Genomic DNA, 22,058 nt, shown 5'->3' on the forward strand with positions numbered 1-22,058 from the left:
GTAATAAAGTGCCAACCAGGCTCAAGCCAGAGGTCAGCACATGGCACCTGCACACTGGGACAGAGCTCGTGTCACAGTGAGAGCAGCCTGGGTCACTGCCAGCACTGAGCAACTTCCAGCACAACAATTGTTTCAAGATAACAGCTAAAAACAAGCAAACTCCAGGCTCAGCCCTGGAGAGCTCAGCCTTGCAGGGAAGTGTGCAGCAGGGCCCACCACCACATTAATCTACAGGGTGCTGGTGGGGTGGTTCCTCTCACCAGGATGAAGCGATGCCTGGCTCAGTGTCTCCTCAGCAGGACCCTTCTTCTGAATCTTAAATCTCTGCAGAGCTACAAGGGGGGAACTGAAATGAGTGATCTTACCTAGCAAATGGCTCCCTCCTGAGTGAGCAGCCCTGAATCCCTCCTGCTGTGGGTTCCACTGAGCCTGGCCATGGCTACCAAAGGAGCAGTTTTTTAATTCCCACCCCCACATGGAGGGTTTGACCTGACCTGACCCAGCGGTTGCTCTGCCCAAAGAGAGAGCAGCTGGTGCTGAGCCACCCAGGAGCCTGATGCTTTTAATTCCCAGGGACCTGCTGCAGCTTACACAGCTGGCCTCCTTGCAGGGTGGGGGCAGAGGGAGCTCTAGATTGATTAGTAGTAGTAATAGTTACAGCTAAAACAAGCTCCAAATAAAAGCCTCATCATATAGTTACCACCCAGCTGCCCCACGGGGCATGTTTGCTGTTAAACTTGGGTTTAATAGCACCCTGCAGAGCTGCCCAGAGGGCCCTGGGACCCTATCTCAGGCTGGGGACAAGGCCAGGGCTGTGCTGGCAGTGCCCGGGCTCTTGGCAGCTGGGTTGGCTGAGGGGGGCTGTGATGCTGCCCAGGCTCCAGCAAGCTCCCTGTGCCCCCTGGGGTCAATACCATGGGTGGTAAATACCCAAACACCAAACACACCCAAGAGCTATGTGGTTTTAAAAAGGAGGAGAAAATAAAGAGGCCAATATCCCCCCCCACCCACACATATACACAAAGGCTGCCCAACTGCACAGCAAGGTGCCAGGCTGGGCAGGGATGGCTCCTGCTCCCTCTCACCCAGCACCACACAGCCCTTACCTGCACATACCTGCCTGGAGCCCTTTTTTCATCACCAAACCACAATGCACTGCCCATCCTAAAGCCTTCTGTCGTGCCTGGGCCTTAGGTGTGTCCTATCAGGCTCTTTCACAGCTCAAAACCCATCTGTGCTGGCTCCATCAGCAGGTTGATGAGCACCAGCTGGTGCATGCTCAGCCCTGTCTGCCTCTGCCTTTCCTGGTCTTTTTGAGTTGGATCTGGGGGTAGGTGACATTTTGCAATGGCCTGTAACTCAAAACAACACAACCAGATGCCTGGGCAAGCCCTTACCAAAGCTTTGGCTGCTGCAGGGGCCAGCCAAAGGCTGGGACAAAGAGGGGGACAAAGCTACTGGTCATGGGCTGAGGGCCTGAGCTGCCTCCCAGTGCCAGCACAGTGCAGGGCTCAGCCCCATCCCAGCTCCACATCCCATTTCCAATGGGAAGCCTGGACCAAATCACTCCCTTACTGTCTCCTCCCACTGAAATCACAGAATCATTTTGGTTAGAAAAGCCCTTTAAGCTCCTGGAGTCCCAGCCCACCACTAACCCTCAGCACCTCAACTCCACGGCTTTGGGATCCCTCCAGGGCTGGGCACTCCCCCAGCTCCCTGGGCAGCCTGGCACAGGGGCTGACACCCCTCTCAGGGGAACAGTTCTGCCTCAGCTCCAATCTCAACCTCCCCTGGTGCAACTTGAGCCCATTGACCCCCCCCTCACTACAGCCTCCTGTCAGGGAGCTGTAGCTCACACAGCTGCCACAGACACCTGCTCCATCTCAGCTGAACCCCCTTGACAAAGGCAGCCCCAGTTGTACCCCAAATACCTGATTGCATCATGACAAATGCAGGGCCATTGCTCCAGCACTCCCATCTCCACAAGCTCTGCCCACACATCAACTTTGTTGCTTTTAATTTAAAATAAGAGGCTTATCCACAAGAGGAAAAAAAGGAAAAGAAGAAGAAAAAGGCAGGTTTGGCCATGGGTTGTCCCCAGCCCAAGTCAATGGGGATGTGTTTGCAGTGTCCTGCTGCAGTGCTGCAGCCAGGGGGGTCAGGGACAGGCCAGGGGCTGCGGCAGGGACACGCTCATGGGGATGGGCAGAGACAGCCACACACTGTCACATCCCCCCTGTAGTGTTGCTAGTCTGGACAGGCTAGAAAATGCCCTGCTGCCTGCCCTCCCCAGCCTCCCAGGAGCATTGCTACCCCAAGGAGAGGGTGAGATGGCTGCTGGGGGGGGGGCACAGTGATCCCCTGTGCCCCTGATCCCTGAATGTGATTTTGGTTCCAGCACCGGTGAAACTCAGGATGCCCCTGGCCAGAGCCTCTTGTTGCAGGACCCTCTTCCTCCACCTCCCTCACTCTGTCTCCTTGGACTGCTTGGCTCGTTGCTTGCGGAGCTTAACGAAGGCCTGAGCCTCTTTGTCCCCCTTCCTGGACTCCAGCAGCCGGAGGATTTCATCTCCTGCCAGACAGAAGGGGAGTGATGGTGGGAGACACTCACTGCAGCACCCTCCCCACAGCACGGGGCCGGGGGAGCTGCAGCAGGGCTCAGGGGGCTGCAGCAGGGCTCAGGGGGAGCTGCAGCAGGGCTCAGGGGGCTGCAGCAGGGCTCAGGGGGAGCTGCAGCAGGGCTCAGGGGGAGCTGCAGCAGGGCTCAGGGGGCTGCAGCAGGGCTCAGGGGGAGCTGCAGCAGGGCTCAGGGGGAGCTGCAGCAGGGCTCAGGGGGCTGCAGCAGAGCTCAGGGGGAGCTGCAGCAGGGCTCGGGGGGCCTGCAGCAGGGCTCAAGGGGAGCTGCAGCAGAGCTCAGGGGGCTGCAGCAGGGCTCAGGGGGCTGCAGCAGAGCTCAGGGGGCTGCAGCAGGGCTCAAGGGGAGCTGCAGCAGAGCTCAGGGGGAGCTGCAGCAGAGCTCAGGGGCCTGCAGCAGGGCTCAAGGGGAGCTGCAGCAGGGCTCAGGGGGCTGCAGCAGGGCTCAGGGGGAGCTGCAGCAGGGCTCAGCCCAGCTGGGGCAGCTCGTACCGCTGGGTTTGGGGTGGGTGAGGGGGAGGCGGGTCTGGGGCACCCGTCCCATGTCAGCCTGGTCCTCATCAGCATCCAGCCCGGGCAGCTGGCAGAGGGGGAAGAAGGCTTCACCCTCCAGGTCGTTGGCCCCCAGCGTGTCGTAGTCAAAGACAGTCAGCAGCAGACAGGCCCCCTCCTGCCGGCACTTCTCAGCAGGGATCAAGCTGCCAGGGAACAGGATGCAGGGAACCATCACATCTCCAGATTCAACCTTCCCTCCAGGGACCAAACGGGCTTCCCTGGCGTGATGCTCCATGGGAAGCCAGCCCCTCCTCCCCTCTGCAGTGACTCCTGACCCCTTCAAAGCACAGGGCCTGGCCCTGCCCTGCACCAGCCTGCAGGACACAGGTATCTGAGGTGTCCCTACCCCCACTCTATCCCCAAGAGACCTGACAGTAGATCCCCAGTGGGGTGCAGAGGGTGAAACCCCAGGACAGGACCCAGTTCCCTGAGCAGCAGCCCCATAGCAGGACTTGGTAGAAGCCTGGGGGACCGTGGGGATGGAGGGTGGGGAGTGGGTGTCAGCCCCTACGTACAAGTCGAAGGCTTCATCAAAGAGGGGGTGCAGCTCATTCCTCTTGCACTGGGTGGTCCTGGCCACCACCTCAGGGAACTCATGACGGGGCTCCAGGGTGAGCTGGACAAACGGGTCACTCGAGCCTGGAAAGGTGCAGACATCAGCCCCCCGACACTGTGGATCCCAGTTGGGGTGACTGGACACACTGGAGTGACTGGGAGGGGTCAGAACACCCTCAACACCATCCTCCAGCCCAGCCCAAGCTCTGAGGAGGCTGTGGGAACATCCCCAGTCCTGCCCACGCCTGGATCAGCCACGAGTGGCTGCAGGAGGAGTGACCTCTCCTGGAGACCTCTCCAAACGACAGCCAGCCCCAGAGACACTGCACACCCCGGCACATTTTTCTACCTGAGATGTGATTTGGCAGCCAGCAGCCCTGGCTGCTGGCCTGTGCTGCAAAGTGAAGCTACTGGGCTGTGCTCCCTGCCACATCCCCCTGGACCAGTGCCATCACCCTCCTCCTTCCCCCAAACCCACCTCGCGTGCAAAAGCAAATGAAGACTTGTTACTCCAAACACTGCCAGGGGTGTATGGGGGAGTGAGGACAGGGGGCTCTGGGGCAGGGAGGGTCCTCAGCCCACCCACACCCACCGTTGGAGTCCAGGGGGATGAGGTTGGCAGCGTTGAGCACTTCCACGCGCAGCTTCTGCTCCGACGGCCGGTACAGAGCTTTGATGGTCACGGCCCCGTACTTCTCCGAGCTGGTGTCCAGCTGAGCAGTGGGCACAAGAATAAGGCTGCTGCCTTTCAGCACGCTCATGGGAAAGGGTGCCTGGGGTCCAGTGGAGGCTGAGCAGGCATTTGGGGGTATTGAGGGTGTGATGGGCATCCTCTGGGATGCAATTGAACCCCCCTCCTGCCTACTGCTGGGGTAAAACCAGCCCAAACAGCCCCAGGACTGTGCTGGGGAGCCTCATGTGTACAAGGGTGGGTTGTGGGGAGGAGCTGGAGGCACTATCCTGACTCTCACCTGCTGCTGGATCCTGTTGCTGAAGTATTTCTGGATGAGTTTGCGGCTGGTGGAGGAGCAGAGGGCCAGCTGGGTGTCCAGCGACTGCAGGGAGGACGAGAGGTGATGGCCAAGGACAGAGACAAGTCAGCAGCCCAGGGATGCCCTCCCTGAAGGGCACCCAAAGGGAACCCTTGGGGATTCCCCCCCCCAGTCCCCTGTACCCCCTACCAGGAAGGCTGCGGTGTGGAGGGTCTCCAGCGGCAGCCCACAGCCCTCGGCGTGGAAGCACAGCTCCAGGCTCTGGAGAGAAGGATGCCGTCAGCTGCCTGCAAACACCCAGCTGCCCCCTGCCAGGGACCCTCCCCTGCCCCCACCACGGTACCTTCAGGGCACAGTGCAGCTTCCTGTAGTGCTGGGCCGAGGGGACCTGCTGGCCCGTGGCTGCCGACAGCACGGCCAAGGTGTGATGCCAGAGGAGAGCGAGGAGGCTGTGGGGAGGGATGAAGGCTGTGAGTGGGGTCCAGGGAAGTGGGCTGGGGAAGGGCTTGGTCCTTGGCTGAAGGAAAGCCCCAGCAGCCAGCCCCAAATGCCCTGGGTCACCTTTTGAAGTTCTCCTGGACCAAGTGCTCGTTGAGATACTGCAGCTCCGACTCCAGGAACTTCATGAGCGGGATGATGGACTGCAGTAAGAGGAGAGGGGCATTGGGGAGGGCACAGAGGGGCTGCATCTATCAGGGCACAAGGGGCAGAACACTGCTGGCTAGAGCAGTGAGGCTGGGAGGGCTGGAGAGGCTTCCTCCCACAGTGGGGATGTGGGCAGGCTGTGCCCAGTCTGGCCCTGCTGCATCAAGTGAAGCGTATGGAGGTGTGAGCCCCATCACTGCCTCTCCCCCAGTAGGGAAGGGCTGTTCATGGCTACCCAAAAGAGATGGTCCAGAGGGGGCTAGGCCAGGTACTCACGTCCTCAGGCTCCCGGGTGTTGTTGGAAGATGAGAGCTCCTGGATGTGCCTGGCAATGCCCTTTTCTAGCTGCCAGGGAGAAACACACAGAGGCACTCGGGCTTTGCCTTCTGCACCAGCCTCCCCATGCCCAGGCCCAACTTGTCTCCACCCCAGGAGCACGGTGGGCTCCAGGACACCTTGGATGAAACCTCCTCGCTTTGGGCCAGGCGAGAGCCAAGGGTGTCAAGTAGCTGGTGGTCACCTTGGTGGCCAGGGCTTGCACCACGTCCTGGACCTCGTGGTCCAGGCAGGAGACGGTGCTGTGGAGCTGGTTGTGCAGCGTGTGCTGGATCTGCTGCGGGTCGATGGCGGCCCCTGTGCGCCGCTCCAGCTGCTCCCACTCCAGCTGTGACGGCAGCTTCAGCACCAGCAGCCGCAGCTGCTTGATGTTGTTCACCACGATGCAGAGCTGGGGGAGGTGGGTCTGCTTTAGGAGGGTCCCATATATCCTGGTGCATCCCCTGCCAGCTCCATCCCCAGTCCCATCACTACCCTTCTGTCTTCACCTCCATGCTCATTTTCATCCTCATCCCTGTCTCCAGCCCCATCCCCGTCATCATTCTCAGAGTCACAGAATCATTTTGACTGGAAAAGCTCCTGGAGTCCATGCCCTCCCCTCACACTGCCAAGCTCACCACTAACCCACAGCCCCAGCTATGTGAATCATATTGGTTGGAAGAGATCTTTAAGATCATCTTCATCCCCATTCCCCTGCTCATCCCATTCCCCTCCTGATTTTCCAGGATTATGGCTTTCACGAGCCAATTGATCCCCATGAAAACCAGACCTGGGCTGCTGGCTGGGTGCCCAGCTGCTCATGTCCCTCTTTGCCCAGAAACCACAGCCAAATCCTGCCTCTCCACAAGCAGTGGACCCTGCCCTGACACCAACCCTGTTGGCTGCCTCGCCCTCGTTCTGCTCACGCAGCGACAGAGCCTCAGCCCTCTCCTTGATGAGCCGACAGTACATCAGGGCAATTCTGCACATGTCCTGCAGGATAAAGAAAAAGCCACCAGGACTGAGCAGCATGGGGACCAGCACAGGGCCAGGAGACCTCATCACATCAGCGTGGGACACTGGCCCTCTTCATGGAGACACAGCTCCAAGACCAGGAGAGGAAACTCCAACTGCTGATGCCCACGAGCATGGCAGCTGCCAGCAGAGCCTGGTGTACCAACCTCCACGAGCTTCACCATGATCATGAAGGCTTCCTCGGGGTCTGGCCAGTTGAGCTGCTGCCAGGTCTTCACAATCTGGGCATAGCAGGTGGACAGGTCAACGGTGGATGTGCTGTGCTTGTTGTGCTCCCCAAAGGGTATCAGCTGAGAGGGCAGAGAAAGCAAATGCAATTTAGATGTACAGAAAGGAGCCATCCCAGACAGGAGAGTTGCTCCTTCACTTTGGGGGTCTCCAGCCCATCATCAGCTCCATATATCCCAGTGTCATCACCCAGTCACTTTGGAGTGTGGAGGAGATGAGGATGGAGCAGCCTGAGCTCCCTGCATGGGGCTGTCCTCCATCACACTCCAGCTCAGCACTGATGGACCACACTAAAGAGGGTGAGGAGCCCATAGCCTCATGATAGTTTTCTCTCTTATGCATGGCCTAAATGCAGGTTCATCAGATCACTCAGGCTACCGGAGAGCAGAAAGATGCAATATGGGCCCAGGGTGAGATCAACTGGTTCAGGAGACCAAGTGCTTTGTTATGCATTTAGGAGAGGAACCAGCCTGATGCTGGGTTGCAAGAGGCACCTAGGTGGTGGTCTCAATGCTGTGAGCCAGCCATGGTGACAAGGTGAGGAGTGTCCCCAAAGGATGGAGGGAGATGTGCTTCTCCCAGCTTACCTGGTCCATCTGGATGGCTCTCTGTGCCCTCTCCAGTGCAATGGTGTAGGTCTTCTGCAGCCACTGTGGCACAGCTTCCTTGAACCACTGGTGGAAATTGCTCAGAGCCAGGGGTCCATCCCTGTGAGTGAAGGCACCAGCTTTCCCAGCTGCACAGCAACAGCACGGGGCCATCACCCAGGGACTTGGCCAGGCTGGATCAATGGGCTGAGGCCAGTTGTATGAGGTTTAACAAGGCCAAGTGCCAGGTCCTGCACTTGGGCTACAACAGCCCCAGGCAATGGCACGAGCTTGGGGCAGAGGGGCTGGAAAGCTGCCTGCAGAGGAAAGGCCTGGGGAGGTTGGTTGACAGTGGCTGAACATGAGCCAGCAGCGTGCCCAGGTGGCCAAGAAGGCCAAGGGCATCCTGGGCTGTATCAGCACTGGTGTGGCAGCAGGAGCAGGGCACTGATTATCCCCCTGTACTCAGTTAAACTTGTGTTCAACACTGTATTGGGCCCCTCACTACAAGGACATTGAGGTGCTGGAGTGTGTTTGAGGTGCTGAGGTGCTGGAGACAGGTATGGGAGCTGGGGAACAGCAGATGGGGAAAGGCTGAGGGAATGGGGGTGTTCAGCCTGGAGAAGAGGAGGCTGAGGGGAAACAGGAGCACTCTCTGCAGCTCCCTGACAGGAGGCTGCAGTGAGGTGGGATTCAATCTCTTCTCCCTAGTAATGAATGACAGGACAAGAGGAAATGGGCTCAAGATGCCCCAGGGGAGGTTGAGATTGGAGCTGAGGCAGAACTGTTTCCCTGAGAGGGGTGTCAGCCCCTGTGCCAGGCTGCCCAGGGAGCTGGGGGAGTGCCCAGCCCTGGAGGGATCCCAGAGCCATGGAGCTGAGGTGCTGAGGGCCGTGGGTCAGTGCTGGGCTGGGCAGGGTGAGGGGAGGGGTTTTTTCCAACCAAAATGATTCTATGACTCTACTCTCACATCCAAGAAACTGCCCCAAGGCAGCTCACAGCACCCTGCTAAAGAGAACCCCCTTGTCTGGAAGTTGAGGTCCCCACCAATCCCACTGAGACGAGCCTGAAACCCATCTGGTGGTGACCAGAACACCAGACACTGACAGCCTGGTCTGCCTCGTGTGCAATTAGTGGTGTAGGGGCACGGGAAGGATTTAGAGTTGCTCTCAATTAATTGCTTGTTCCCTCACTTCAGCCTCTCTCCTTTCCCTGGGCTGGATACCTCTGTGGGAGGAAGTCCTTCATCCGATAGAGCTCCTGCAGGTTCATGTAGAGCTGGAAAAGGCTCTCGGCCGTGGGCTTGGACATGCTGCTGTCGAGCTCATGCAGCTGCTCCTGGACGTGCTCTGCAACCTGGCAGAGAGCAAGGAAAGGGAGAGAGCTGTCAAGGAGGCTCTGGCTGGAAGGCTTGGTCTGCTAGGAGCTCTCTGAAGCCTCAAGGTGAAGGTCAGCTCAGGGGCTCTTCCTTTTGGGTGGCATTTCAGGAGATTCACTGGGGAAGAGTCACTTTATGGGCATGCAGGGAAAGGTGGAGTGTTTCCCTGCTTTGCTGTCTTTCCAAGCTTGCAACAAGCAGTTGGCACCTGAAAGGTGGCCAAAAACCTCAGCCTAGCTTTAGACCTTAGTCCCACAAGTGCAGAGCAGGCCAAGCTTGCTCACCAGGCTTTCCAGCTCCAGGTAGGCAATGGAGAAGAGATTCAACTTCAAGGTGCTGCAAGAGAGAAACAGGGAGTCAGGAGTCTGCCAGCCCCAGCCCAGTAAACCCTCCCAGGCCATGCCCTGGCCCTAAGGGTGAGGACAGTGAGCTCTAAGATGCAGAAACAGGACCACAGATCCTCTCTCTCAAGCCCAAGAGCCAAGGAAGGAGGCACCAATGTGCACTGTTGCTCTTGGCCACGGGGAAGGTGAATAAGGGCAGATCAAGCTCTGAAACCTACCTGATGAAGAATTTGTTCCAGATTTTCTGGCACTGCTGGAGATCTCCTATCACCTCCAGGAGGAGTCTGGACAAGGCTTTGCCATTCTCCTCCATGCTCTGCAAAGGAAAGAGCAGCTTGTTTTAGATGCTCAGTGATTCTGAGATAGGGATCTACCATTGGATACACATTAGGAGCACCAAGAAGTTGTTGGTAACATCCACAGTTGCCCTGGGGTTGCATGGTTGGGATAGGGACCACCTCCTGTTCTCCTGAGCATTGCACTTCAGCTTCAGTGCACCCCAGGAGCTGCAGGTAACATGGCTCATGGTATTTTTTAAGGTAGAAACTCACGTGCCCTGGCCTCCCACCCTGAGCCCAGCAAGTAGTTTCTTACAGTATCAGAGGGGCAGAGATGGGAACTGACCTTCAGCATGGGCTTGAGGTGCTGCTTCTCCATGTGAAACCACTCTGTCGTGCCTGACTGCAAGAGAGGAGCCCTGGTGTGATGGCAGGGAAGCAGGAGGAGCAAAGATCTGTAGCCCTCCTCACTCTCCACGTCCCCTGCTGTGTTCAGAACCCATCTCCACGTGGTGGGAATCACAGGCTGGGACCACCAGCTTGAAGAGGGGCAGGTATTTTCCTCTTCCCATGGTGGTCCAAGTGGCTTTGCTGAGGTGTGGGCATTGGGTAGGGGATGGAAGGGAACAAGAGCTGTAGGGTCCCACCTCCCCAGGGCTGGGGATGATGAGACCTCTGACCCCAGTACCTTCAGTGCTATGGCCACCATCTCAGGAAGGTGGGGGCTGAGGGTGCACAGCTCACGGAAAGCTTTCATTTTGCACATCTGAACCAGGACCCTGCAAAGCAAAAGCCTGGAGTGAAACCCAGCACCAGGCTGTCAGAAAGAGCCACCTCTCCCCCCAGAGACTGCCCAAACCGACCTTCCCCTCCCACAGGGAGCCCAGCATGAGGGATAGGACTGGATAAGTGTCATAGCAGTCTGAAAGGGAGGTAGAAAAGGGCTCACACAGGGTTTTCCTCAAGCTCACAGGCTTGAGTGCCATGGTGGCTGAGGCATACAACCCCCTGAGCAGCTGCCTCGGGTGCTGGACTCACCGGAGCAGAGACTGGAGCCTCTCCCGGGACCTCGGGACAGAGAGGGGGAAAATGATGCGGTACCTCCGGATGAGAGAGACCCCATAAGTCAGCAGGGACTGGAAGGACTCAGCCAGCTCTGCTTTCTGGAGAAAAGGAAGGAAATATATGCTGTGCTCCCCAGCAGCAGGAGCAGCAGGACCATGGCACAGCAGCAGAGGGAGCTGGTGGCTTCTGCTCCTTTCTGCCCTGCTCCAAGGATGGGAGAACCCCCTGATGCCTCAGCTTCTCCTGGGAGAGGCTGAACTGAGCTTTGTGCTTAAAGCTCCTTGCTAGGCACAGAAACTTTGGAGTCTCAGCAGGGTGCTGGGATACCTTGGGAAAATAAAGTAAGAATTGGGTCATGTTTAAGATTTTCAGGGCATTGTGATTGACTTGATGGCAGTGATGGAGGAAGGAGATGGTGCAAAAGGTAAAGGCTTCTCTATGGAGAGAGGGAACAAGCCCCAGGGCAAAGGGGCTCCCTGACCCATGGTTGTCCTGGTCCCTGTGACTGGTTCTCTTCAGAAATGCCCTCCAGCTACCTGACATGTTCCTGCCCTTCCTGGAACACAGGGAGAGAAATGGCACTGGGAGCTGAGAGAAGAGGCTTTGGGGTGCAGAGGGCATGTTTCCCTGATCTCTGCCCCCTGCACATGATGCCAGATCCCCCTTCACCTGCTCCGGCCTCAGGCGCTCCTGCACCCACTGGTACTCGATGCTGGTGATCTGGTGGAGGAGGCAGTTGCTGTTGAACTCCAGGCTCTGGTAGAGCTTGCTGTATGCCAGCCACTGCCTGGGGAGGAAGAAGAGGCTGGACTGAGCCCCAGGGGCTGGGAGATACCCAGGGACCACCAGAAGCATCCTCCACCCATGGCTACAGCTGGCATTGCAGGAGCACGACCAAGTTCTGCTCAGGGAAGGGGTCCTACTGAGCTCATGGAAGAGAGTGGGGTCAGTGGCAGCCCCAGGGAAGGTGTTGGGGTCTTTAATCCCCCGATGTTGCTGTGTTGCTGCTTCCCAGGTGTGGGGTTACTCACGCCATGACCTGGTGGAAGTCGGACAGGTCCTTCTGCGTGGCGTGCAGGTAGAGCACAGTGCTGGCGTGTCTGCTCAGCTCCCCATCCCAGGAGATGCTGCCAGCCTGCCAGGGTGCAAGAGGAAGATGTTGTGTCCTCCTCATGGGCTGAGCAAGGAGGGGAACAGGCACCAGGGTGGGGAGTGTGTGCAGGACCACAGGAGGAAGAGGTGCCCCATAACAGTGGCATGGGTAGGCATCATCATCACCCTCCTCCCCATCACACTACAGCAATGTGATGGGCTCCAAAAGCCTTCACCCCAGCCCAGCTGCTTCTGCTCCTCAGTACCTGGTGCTGGAGGATCTCGTAGGACACCAGCTGCTGCAGGAGGTGACGATGGACAGTGTAGCTCGGCTGTGTCCGGCTGCTCCTGGTGGCCCTCTGAAAGGAGACGAAGCACAGAAGCAATAACCACAACTAACCACACAGAAGCAATAACCACCAGGAGCAAGGCCCCAGCACTGGCACAGGGCTCAGGGGAGGTGGTTGAGCTGGTTTCCAGCACATGCAAATCCTTGTGCTGGCACCTGTGGTCCTGGGGCAGGGATCTGTGACCCCAGGGGACAGGCAGCTGCCCCATCCTGCTGGGGCAATGGAAGGGGACCCCCTTCCCCATCCCCTCCTACCTTCTTGTGAGTCAGCAGGAACTGCAGGTGACACTGTCCCCGGTTGGGGTACGTCTCTGTCCGTGGCTCCAGCTGGTACCACTGGTCATTCCAGCAGTGCAGATCCTGCACACACAGAGACAGGGGGGAAGCCCTGGGCAGCCTTCCCAGGGAGAAGATCCCTCTCAGGGACCAGGTCCCACTGTGTTAACGACACAGGAAGATGCTGCATTGGCTGACTCCAGCATTGGATTAAATCCAAAGGCTGTATCATCACGAGTGTGTTGGAGTGGCACCGGTCACTGTGAGGGACGTGGCATCAGTCTGTGCTCTGAGCTGGGATCCTGGGTGAGCTCAGGGCTGGATACTGCCCAGACCCTGTGAGGTTTAAGGGGAGTCATTTGGAGGAGAAGCTGCTCACCTTCAGGCGAAGGACCACGTTCCCCAGGAAATCATCCTGCCCTTTGTCTTTGCGGGCATCTTTAAAGATCCTGCAAGGCACAAAGGAAGGAGGTGAAAAGCTGTCCTGCACCCACGACCCAGCCACAGCCAGGGCAAAAGGGGGCAACACAGACCTGCCACCCTCCCTCTGCCCTTCCAATAGCAATTTGAAAAACTCAGCAGGCAAATAAGCCTTTTCCAAACCCCCTTTCCTCAGCAGCACCAACCGTTTGAGGCCGTGGAGGTCCGTCAGCTCCCCCAGCTTGTGCCGCACCGACTCCACCACGTCCGAGTCCCTGGGACAGCCCACGGCAGGAGTTCAGGTTCAGAGGTGCACAGATGGTAGAGAAAGGAAGGTGTGGGTCAGGGGGAATGTGTCAGGACTGAGGTCATCCCCAAAACTAGCTGACCAACTAGCTGGCTTCTTTCCATAAATAAAACCAGGGCTCAGGATCAGCCCTGCCTGGGCAGAGCCAGCACAGGCTCTGCTCACACTGGTCACATCCTGCACTGTGTGCTGCTCCAGAAGAAAGGCATAGGGAAAGGGGCCCACAGCTGGTTTCTGGGGGTTTTTTAAGAGTTCAGGTTGAAGGAGCAGCCAAGGGACCCTCCCAAGAGGCAGGATCCCACTCAGGGCCAGGGGCTGGGGTGGCTGCCCAGGGGGTGCTGTCTCTCACCACATGTCCAGGTGGAAGCTGGCTGTCTCCACATCTTCAAACTCCCTGCAAGGCACCAGGAGGATGCTGTTACTGGGAAGCATCTGAGGGGCCAGCAGCAAGCAGGTAGGAGAGCTGAGGCTTACAGACAGGCAGCTCCTCCCTAGAGGAGCCCCCAAACCACCCCACACAACTGGGGAGCAGTGGGAGAGCCCCAAGGGAGGGATTTTTGCCACTCTAGTTTTTCACCTGCCTGGATCTGCTTCAGAAGCCTGGCAAACCCCAGTAGGCATCACCCTAGCAAAGCCCCAGCTCCCATTTGGGGCAAGTCTTGAACCTCCCATCCTCCCCCAGAAGCCCTGGACATCCTCCCACCCTCCCCAGTGAGCAAAGCCAAGGAGTGCAGCTTACAGGATAAATGTCTCATCCCACACTGGGCTGAGGGTCTGGCTTATGACTTGTGTGCGATGGATCTGGTCTTCAGGGATGAGGTCTTTGACCACAGCCTTCATCCTCTTCTTGTGGTCAGAGTGGGCTGATTCCTGGCTCCTGGCCTCAATGCCCAGCAGGCAGTATGGGTCACTGAGCCCTGCAAGGCCAGAGGTATGAAAGTCCCCATGGGGAGCAGCAGCTCTCCCTTTTCGCATAGGACACCCATCCCTCTCCACTTACCACTGACATCTTTACCCAGAATCCCCTTGGCTTCCTTCACAGTTGCTTTCAAGCAGAAAATCGGGCTCTGGAGCAAAGACAAAACAATGATTAATGTGAGGGAGTTCATCAGCCCTGAGAGGAAAGATGGAGCTCGAGCATTGCCTGCTGCTCAGGCCAGCAAACAGCTCCTGGGCAACTGTTCCAGCACAGCCCAGGGCATCCTGCACCTCAGAACACAAACAGGGGGGTCAGGAGGCACTGCAGCCCCCCAACACCACCCTGATGTGGGGGCTCTCCCTGGGCTGCAGCATACTGGGGAAACCTCATCTCCTGTGTACCTCCAGTTCCTTGACCTGCTGCATGATGATGCTGTGCTCCTCCTCATCCATGCTGAAAGCCTGTGGAGACACAAGGACTGGTAATGGATGCTGCCTGGCTAACAGTGGCTGGAGAGCAGCCAGGGGCTTCCCTTCCCTGCCTGGGAGCCAGCTGCAGCTCTAAGGAAGAGGAGAGGAGCAAAGGTCCCAGCAGAAGGGCTGGGACACAGCTGAAAGCTCTTGAGGGAGAGGCTGCTTCCCAGCATCCCAAGCCTGAGATAAATATTTAGAATCATGGAATCATTTCAGTTGGAAAAGACTTTTAGGATCAAGTCCCAGCCCTCCCCTCGCCCTGCTCAGCCCACCACTAACCCACAGCCCTCAGCTCCACGGCTTTGGGATCCCTCCAGGGCTGGGCACTCCCCCAGCTCCCTGGGCAGCCTGGCACAGGGGCTGACACCCCTCTCAGGGAGACAGTTCTGCCTCAGCTCCAATCTCACCCTCCCCTGGGGCAAGTTGAGCCCATTTCCCCTTGTCCTGTCATTCATTACTGGGTAGAAGAGACCAATTTCTCCCTGAGCTCCTATTTCCCACCCTCCACCTGGATGCTGTAGCTACATCTTTTAAGGTGCTCGTTACAAACCCCCTCTGTCCCCTTTAGCCAGGAGGATGGACATGTCAGAGGTACTGGGGGTCCTGTCAGGGGGATGGGGACTCACCTTTTGCACATAGGCATAGAGCTCCTGAGAGTCTGCAACGTGGTGGTGCTGGGGCTTTCCCAGGCGGTGCAGGATGGTGTAAAGAACCTCCTCATAGAGCAGGAGCAGCTGCAGGGGAGCACCAGCACCTTGCATGGGGCCAAGCCCACCACAGACATGCTCCATTGCATCCCCCATCATTAGTGTTCCTCACCCCAACCCCCTACCCAGACCCTGCCACCTCCCTCCAGCATCCAGCCCTGCCCAGCCACCACAGGCTGTCCCCAGGGAGCATCTTCAGGAGCTGAGCCATGTCCACAACACTCAGCAGCACTGCCACCCTCTCCAGTGCCACCCAGAGGGAGCGTGGCAGGGTTGTGCTCATACCTCTCTCTTGGAGAAGCGGTGGGACAGATCCATCTAGAGAAAGAAGAGGAGGGGTTTCTCATCAGATCTTGTGGTAGAGAGTGGTTTTAGGAGGAAACCATACATGGGCAGGGCAGCCTGGACAGGGTGGCATCATCCATATCCCCCCAGGGTGGGATGCCATGATGCCCCATGGCTGAGGGACCACTTCCATCACCTGTGACTTCACCCCTGAGCCCTATTAATTGAGGAGGGGGCAGCAAAGATGGAAACAGCAATTTGGGGTGACCCATAGGAGGTTTTAAAAGCCAGTCACCCACTCTTGCTCCACAGAACTGCTCATTGGCCTGGCCAAATACAGCAGGGGTGGGCTGGAGAGCAAACCAGCCAAGGGAGAAGGCAGATAGCCAAAGAACAGTGAGGAGCTGCAGGTTGGGCAAGGAAACACCAAAACCCATCAGGATTCGTGACTCAGGTCTCCTTGCAAGAGAGAAAAACGAGTGCTGCTGCCAGAGAGCATTGCCTGTCGTTGAGCTGAAGGTCTGATCCCCACTTGAGGGATGGTCAGCAACAGCACTTACTTTCCAAAAGGCAATTAAATTGAAACAGTGCCACATGAGGCTCAGCCCTGGGGCTGTCTGGGGGATCCTGCTGCTCACTCAGCCCCCATCATCCCGTCTCACCTGTTTCCTCCCACTCAGCACAGCTCCACAAGGATCTGACCAAAGATGAAACCACCTCTGCCAAAAATACCCTTTTCCCTGGCAAGCCCCAGCCCCTATCCCCTCTCTGACACTGAGGCTGAGCCCATTCTGTATCTGTTTCTCTAGCCACAGTCTGGATTTGGCCACCACCACACTGCTGCTGCCACGAGCCGGCGTCATTGGCAGAGGGAGGGGGACAGGGCTGGGTGCCCTGTGCCGTGTGTTAGGGCTCCTGGAGCTAGGACTGCAAGGGGGGCAACACCAGAAAACAGAATGGATGGTTTTGAAATGAGTTTGACCCTTTCTGCGCCGAGGGCCCTACGCTGAGCATGGCCTCAGCACCCTGCGCAGCCAGGGCTGGTGGGGACGGATGGACCAGCCCTACCTGGGGGTCAACCCAGGCCCCAGAATGACCTCAGGAGCCCCTTGCTAGGAAAAAACCCCAAACAACCCCGAGCTGGACCAGTAACATTTGCTTATGGCAGATCTAGGGCTGGCATAATCCCCTGGCCATCTGGACTACATTCAACTCTTCCACCCCTGGCGAGTTTAATCCTTGAGCTGCTTCTCTCCCTCATACCACCATGTCCCTGCTTTCAACTGCTGCTCGGTGCTGGAAGCTGCAGTGCCTCAGCAGCCCCTGTGAAAGGGGAGCTGTAGCACTCAGGAGAGGCCCTGCCTGCCCCTGCCCAGGGAACAATCCACCTTCCTCTGCTCCCAGCAGTGTCCTGCCTGCACCAGGGCACAGCAGGTGTGGCCCCATCCCAAATCCTCCAGCATCCCCTTCAGCACTGTCCCATGGCATGGCTGCAAGTGCAGAAGGGACAGAAAAAGGGCTTCATTTCTCTGCTGCCACTACTTATCAGCAAGGCACAAGCATCTGTTCTTTGTCCTGCAGTGGAGCAGCACGAGACAGAGAGGAATTGCTGCTGATTTTTGGGGCAGGTCCCTGCTGCTGCCCTCTGTCATCAGGATCTGCCTTGTGCTTGCCCATATGTCCACAGGACTGGTTAAGCTAAAGCTGAGCTGAGCTGTCAGGATGTGTTTACTGCTGCTAATCCCCACACCAAGCTCAAATCCAGGAGCGTTGCTTAAATCCAGGCCTGGCCACAGCCACCAGCACCCTCCCCAGTCCCGTGGCTGCAGCAGCATCGCGAGGCCAGCTTGGCTGTGGAGATGGTGGAGGGAGAAGTCCCTGGAGAGGGGATACCACGAGGACTGATCATCCTGGGAGTCCAGCACAGGACCATGCCTGAGTGCCCCCAGCAGCTGGGAGAGATGGGGGCCCCATCTACACGAGGGCAGATGCAGGGACACCATCTGCCCAGCCACTGCAGAGGAAGTGGGTTGGGTTGGGTTGGGTTGGGTTGGCCAAGAGTAGGGCTTTGAGAGATCTGCTGGCAGCAGAGAGCCCAGAGGGACTGGGAGGCACTGGGAAGCTGTAGGCAAGCTAAGAGGGGATCATCATTGCTGGCACAGAGCTGCAGCTGACCACATACACAGCCCCTGAGTGCAGGTTTGCACAGGTATGGTCTCCCCACATCCCCACCTCCAGTCCTTGCTCGCCCCCACAAAGTCTCTCAGCAGGAACACAGACCCGGTACTTTTTCTTTCATTCCTCTTTACAGCCTCAGCAGCCAGCTCTGCACCCTGAGCTCCCTGAAGCACAGCCACCCCAACCCTTTGATGGAGCCAAGACACTCCAAACACACTCCTCAGCCCCAAACACTCTCTCAGCCCCCCCCCGGGGTCGAGCCCACCTACCTCAGAGCTTTCGCCCACGGGGAGAGTCCCCACGGGTGTCTTGCCAGCGGCATCCATCTCTGGGGAGGCTGTGTGGGGCAGAGGACAGGCTGCAGCTCTGCCTGCTGCTGCCTCCTCTCACCCTCACTCGCATGCTCAGAGGAAACCACAGACCTTATCTCCCCGTGGCCATTTTCGGCGGCGGAAATGCACAGGGGCCTCCTTCCAGAGCAGCACGCGGACAGGGGCGCCTCGTCCCACCACGGGCAGCCCCTGGCCCACATGGCACTAAACAACAGCCACATCCAGTCCCTGGTCTTAATTATGAACAAGACACTGGGAGTGAGTGGGCAGAAGGCAAAGCCCAGCAGGGAAACGGGATGATGGGCAGGATGGGTGCGGGCGAGCCGCAGGCTCCGGGCTCTGACGCGTGTTTGGGTGCCTGTGGGTACAGATGGGAAGGCTGCAGAAGCAGAGCTCATCTTCAGCCCCAGGGGCATGGAAGGGATTTGAAACCCCATGTGAAAACCTGCAGGGTGGGAAACCCCTGTGGCACTCGGGGGTGTGGGATGAGGTCGGGCTGAGAACTGCTGCAGCCAGTGCCCGTGGCGGGGCCGGCGCTGGGAAAGGGCACACGGCCTTGTTTCCAACCAGGCTGTCCCAGCAGAGCTGCTCACTGAGAAAAACATGAAAGCAGCAGGAAATGAAGCTTAAAAACTTGTGCTTGACTGTCAGCTTTCATTCTTGTAAGCCTTTTATCTGATTGCAGCTGGTGGGCAGTTGCCTATCACAGAGCAGCAGCAGCCTCCTCCCCTCTGAGATCCCTATCAAGGCCTGTGCTGACAGCAGGTGGGAGGAGGGGGGCATGGGTGGGCATCAGGGAGCAGGAGATGGCCAGACCTTTGCTGCTCAGCAAACAGAGCCACAGCCCAAGGGAGGACTTCAGCCTGTGCTCACAACTTGCATGTCACTGCAAGGCAGGGCCATGACCTTGGCTAACACTCCACTCTCCATCAAGAGGAGTGTTTGTCTTTCCAGCTTTCCTATTTCTGGTCCTCAGACACTCCTGGAAGCTGTAAACAAGATGCTTCAGATGCAGCTCAGGGGGTAGAGGCTCCACGTTGGGTTCAGTGGTTCCCTGTAGCCTGTCAAGGATTTCTGCTTAATCCAAAGGGGAAACCACAAGCATGGAAAAAGCACTGGGAAGTCTGTCCCCTTATCTATCTTTTGAAGCACTGGGAAGAGATGAGTCCAGCAGCACCCTGCAGCACACTGCCTCCAGCCAGGGCTGCAAAGAGCTCTGGGAGGATGCTGGAAGCAGCATCTTGGTGAGAGGACAGAGAAGAAGCAGGCAGCCAGTCCCTTTCATCCTTCCAATCATCTAGTCCTTTAATTAAAGCAGGTTACACTGTTTTAGCAGCTTTAGGAGAGACATCACTTGCCTTTGCCCTGAAACCCTGTAAGAGCAGATTACACCAGCAAAAGGGGTTCTCTGAAGTTTGGGGGAGCAGGAGCTGCACAAAGAGCTGCTGGTGTTGGCAGCAGGTTGATGTGAGGGTCAGGTTTTCTTTATCCAGTGCAGGACTGGGAGTGTGAGGGGCTGCAGAGCCCATGCAGGGTGAGTGGGCAGGGGGTCACCAAGCTAATCCACAGAGTAAAACCCCAGAGATACAAGACACCAAAAAGCTGAAACCCTGCTCTCACAGCAGCCGTTCTGCCTCATTCCTTGAGGTCTGAAAAAAGCTGCTTGTTGCACTTCTGCTGCCTCCCATGTCAGGAGGGCTCTTTTGTAACTGTGCCCAGGCACTGGCAGCTGAGGAACAGGGCTTCAGCACCACTTTCTCTGCACTCCTCAGTTCAGTGGAGGAGCTGCCTCATTGCCTTGTGCCTGGTGCTCATCCCCTTTGCTGGCAGAGATGCTCAGAGGTACTTGCCCACCCCTGCCAGTCCTCCCTGGTTTTAATCAGCTTAGCATTTGCTTCACCTCAGCCAAAAAGTTCAAAAGCATCTTCTCTCTTGCTGATGGAGTGGGACAGGGCAGAGCATCCCTCTCTCTCATACATACAAATGCTGTTTATTGATCTGGGACATCAGCACCATCCTCCATGGGAAAAAGCTGTCAGTGGGAGGTGAAGATGTAAAGTGCACCATGGCATTTGAGAAATGACTGCTGTCGTCTTTGCTTTTAGCATTGATTGCAAAAGCAAAATCTGGCCCAGCAAAGAGCAACCACAGAGATGAAGGCAGGACACAGACAGAGCATCCCCAAGCTCCTCACACCTTTGGCTGCTTCTTGCAAACAGAATATAACAGGGCTGAAAGAAATGCCTCTCGCCACAACCAGCAGAGATAGAACAACTGCTAAGAGTTGAGTCAAACCTCAAAACCATCTCCCTTCTCCTTGTAATGCTGAAGAATTGCAATAATAAATATTGCTAAGAATCAGACAATGGTTCACTAGCCAGGAGCTGGCAGCTGTGCTGGAGTTTTGCAGGTTTTAGAGGGGAAAAATCAGCTTCAGTGTGGAGGTGTCTGTTCAAAAGCACTTTCCCTGAAAGTTCCCCAACTGATCACTGCTTTGCTCAAGGATGCAAATGCTCAGGCACAGCCCAGCTGGGTAGGCAGCACACATAGCCCATCAGAGGCCAGTGTGGACCTTATAGAAGGTGTCTGTGCAGGGCTCACATAGTTTTGAGTGTCTCCCTGTTCCAAGGGAGAGTTATTTGGTGATACCATTTCAATAATAGCAAATATCCTTTTTCCCCTATGGGTTTTCCCAGCAGCCACCTACTCTACAAAATACCAGTGACAAAAATCACTGAGATCATATATCTCATCATATTTGCACCTCAAATTACTCCTTGTCCAGGAAACAATAAGAAAAGCCCCATCAGCAGTTCCAGAATCAGCACAGATTTCTGGTTAGTACAGACAATCCCAACCAACTCCATGCCCCAAACATGCAGGACCATGCAAAACATCCCAGACACCCCAAGGCACGAGCTGTAAAAGGACTTTGTTTTCCAAAGGGAATGGGTGAGCATTCCCCAAATCAGCCCTCCCTCCCCACAACATCCATCTGCCCCCTGAAATAACTACCCAGGGACACATATCATGTCTATAACACAGTATAGAGTGAAGACAGTACAGAGTGGAACCTTCCATTCCTTTTCAAAGCAGCTCATCCAAAATGAATCCCCTTTTCTTACAGACTGTAGGGTTATCCTCCTGTGGGCTTACAGGCTGCCTCTGGTATAAAGTCCACAGCCCACTTGTGCATGGAGTTAAAGGTGCTGCTCAGAGACCAGATGTCCAAAGAAAAGCATTATCACACTCTCTAAGAGGTGTCATCCTCCCCTTGAAGGAAAACCTGGTGTGAAAGAACCCTCCACAAGCATTAAAAGCAGTTTATCTCCCTACCTCTTGGCTTGATAATCCTGGAGTGGCAGCCTGCCCTCAGCCTCAGCTCAATCTCTCGGCTGGAAATGGGCAAATAGTCAAAAAATTGATTTCAACATGTCCCTCCCTCACTTCTCCTTTTGAACACGGGGTCCAATGACTCTGCAGAAGCAGGCTGCTCCTGCTGGGGTTTGGCAAGGCATGCAGAGAAAGCACAGCACGAGGAGAGGAAGGGGGTTTCAAAATGAGAACAGAGATGCTCCCACTTCCCTTCCTAACCAGGGCATCCCCCTGGGGACCTCCAGCTGCTGTGTGCTCTGGGACCAGTGATTTCATACCCAGGAGGGATGTCAGTCATTTCCCCTCCTTGGCTACTATGGGGTCTTTCAGTTATTTCTGCCCTCAGCCCACATCTTCCCCTCCACAGGCTCTCCAGAGCACTTTGAGTGCACCTCACAAAAAGTGATGGTAGCTGGGGATGGCAAGTGGGGGGACACACAGCACCCCCCACCCCACCTGGGTTATCTTACATGGATGTGGGTTATCTTAGAAGGATGCCAAGGCAAACTCCATCGTTCTGGGAAGAGCAGAGGGAACTTACAGCCACCCACATGGGGCAGGGGGGTTGTTGAAGCTTCATTTTCACCCTGATCCTGCTTCTCTGGCACCCAGAGCACAGGGCTGACAAGGCAGGGGCAGAGCACAGCCCCCCTGGGCAGCAGCCTGCTTTGTCCTTTGGGAAGTCACAAACTTCAATCTGCTGAGCTGGATGCCACTCACTTGGCTTGGGACAC

At 56.9% G+C, this 22,058-nt stretch overlaps 1 protein-coding gene across 5 annotated transcripts; it reads right to left on the minus strand.

Annotated features, from left to right (window-relative positions):
• Positions 1 to 2,000: 2,000 nt before the first annotated feature.
• UNC13D (unc-13 homolog D) lies at positions 2,001 to 21,334 on the minus strand. Of its 5 annotated transcripts, none has more exons than XM_062011053.1 (32): positions 21,286 to 21,334; positions 15,440 to 15,472; positions 15,074 to 15,181; positions 14,376 to 14,435; positions 14,056 to 14,122; positions 13,795 to 13,972; positions 13,405 to 13,449; positions 12,955 to 13,023; positions 12,708 to 12,777; positions 12,308 to 12,412; positions 11,970 to 12,062; positions 11,643 to 11,746; positions 11,281 to 11,398; positions 10,585 to 10,709; positions 10,235 to 10,325; positions 9,893 to 9,949; positions 9,487 to 9,584; positions 9,209 to 9,260; positions 8,772 to 8,902; positions 7,547 to 7,667; positions 6,878 to 7,021; positions 6,591 to 6,689; positions 5,902 to 6,108; positions 5,658 to 5,726; positions 5,298 to 5,377; positions 5,080 to 5,185; positions 4,926 to 4,997; positions 4,716 to 4,799; positions 4,337 to 4,457; positions 3,705 to 3,828; positions 3,127 to 3,332; positions 2,001 to 2,572 (listed from the first exon to the last, which is right to left on the minus strand). In XM_062011053.1, the coding sequence occupies exons 2-32, from the start codon at positions 15,470 to 15,472 to the stop codon at positions 2,466 to 2,468; spliced, it is 3,144 nt and encodes a 1,047-aa protein (XP_061867037.1). In that variant the 5' UTR covers positions 21,286 to 21,334; the 3' UTR covers positions 2,001 to 2,465. The 5 variants fall into 5 exon arrangements, with proteins under 5 accessions (XP_061867037.1, XP_061867036.1, XP_061867035.1 ...); XM_062011052.1 differs by lacking the exon at positions 21,286 to 21,334 and adding an exon at positions 17,887 to 17,969 and having other exon boundaries at positions 14,071 to 14,122; XM_062011051.1 differs by lacking the exon at positions 21,286 to 21,334 and adding an exon at positions 17,887 to 17,969.
• Between the last annotated feature and the right edge of the window lie 724 nt (positions 21,335 to 22,058).

The sequence above is a fragment of the Colius striatus genome, chromosome 18 (genome assembly GCF_028858725.1).
Source record: "Colius striatus isolate bColStr4 chromosome 18, bColStr4.1.hap1, whole genome shotgun sequence".
In the NCBI taxonomy this organism is placed as follows: Eukaryota; Metazoa; Chordata; class Aves; order Coliiformes; family Coliidae; genus Colius; species Colius striatus.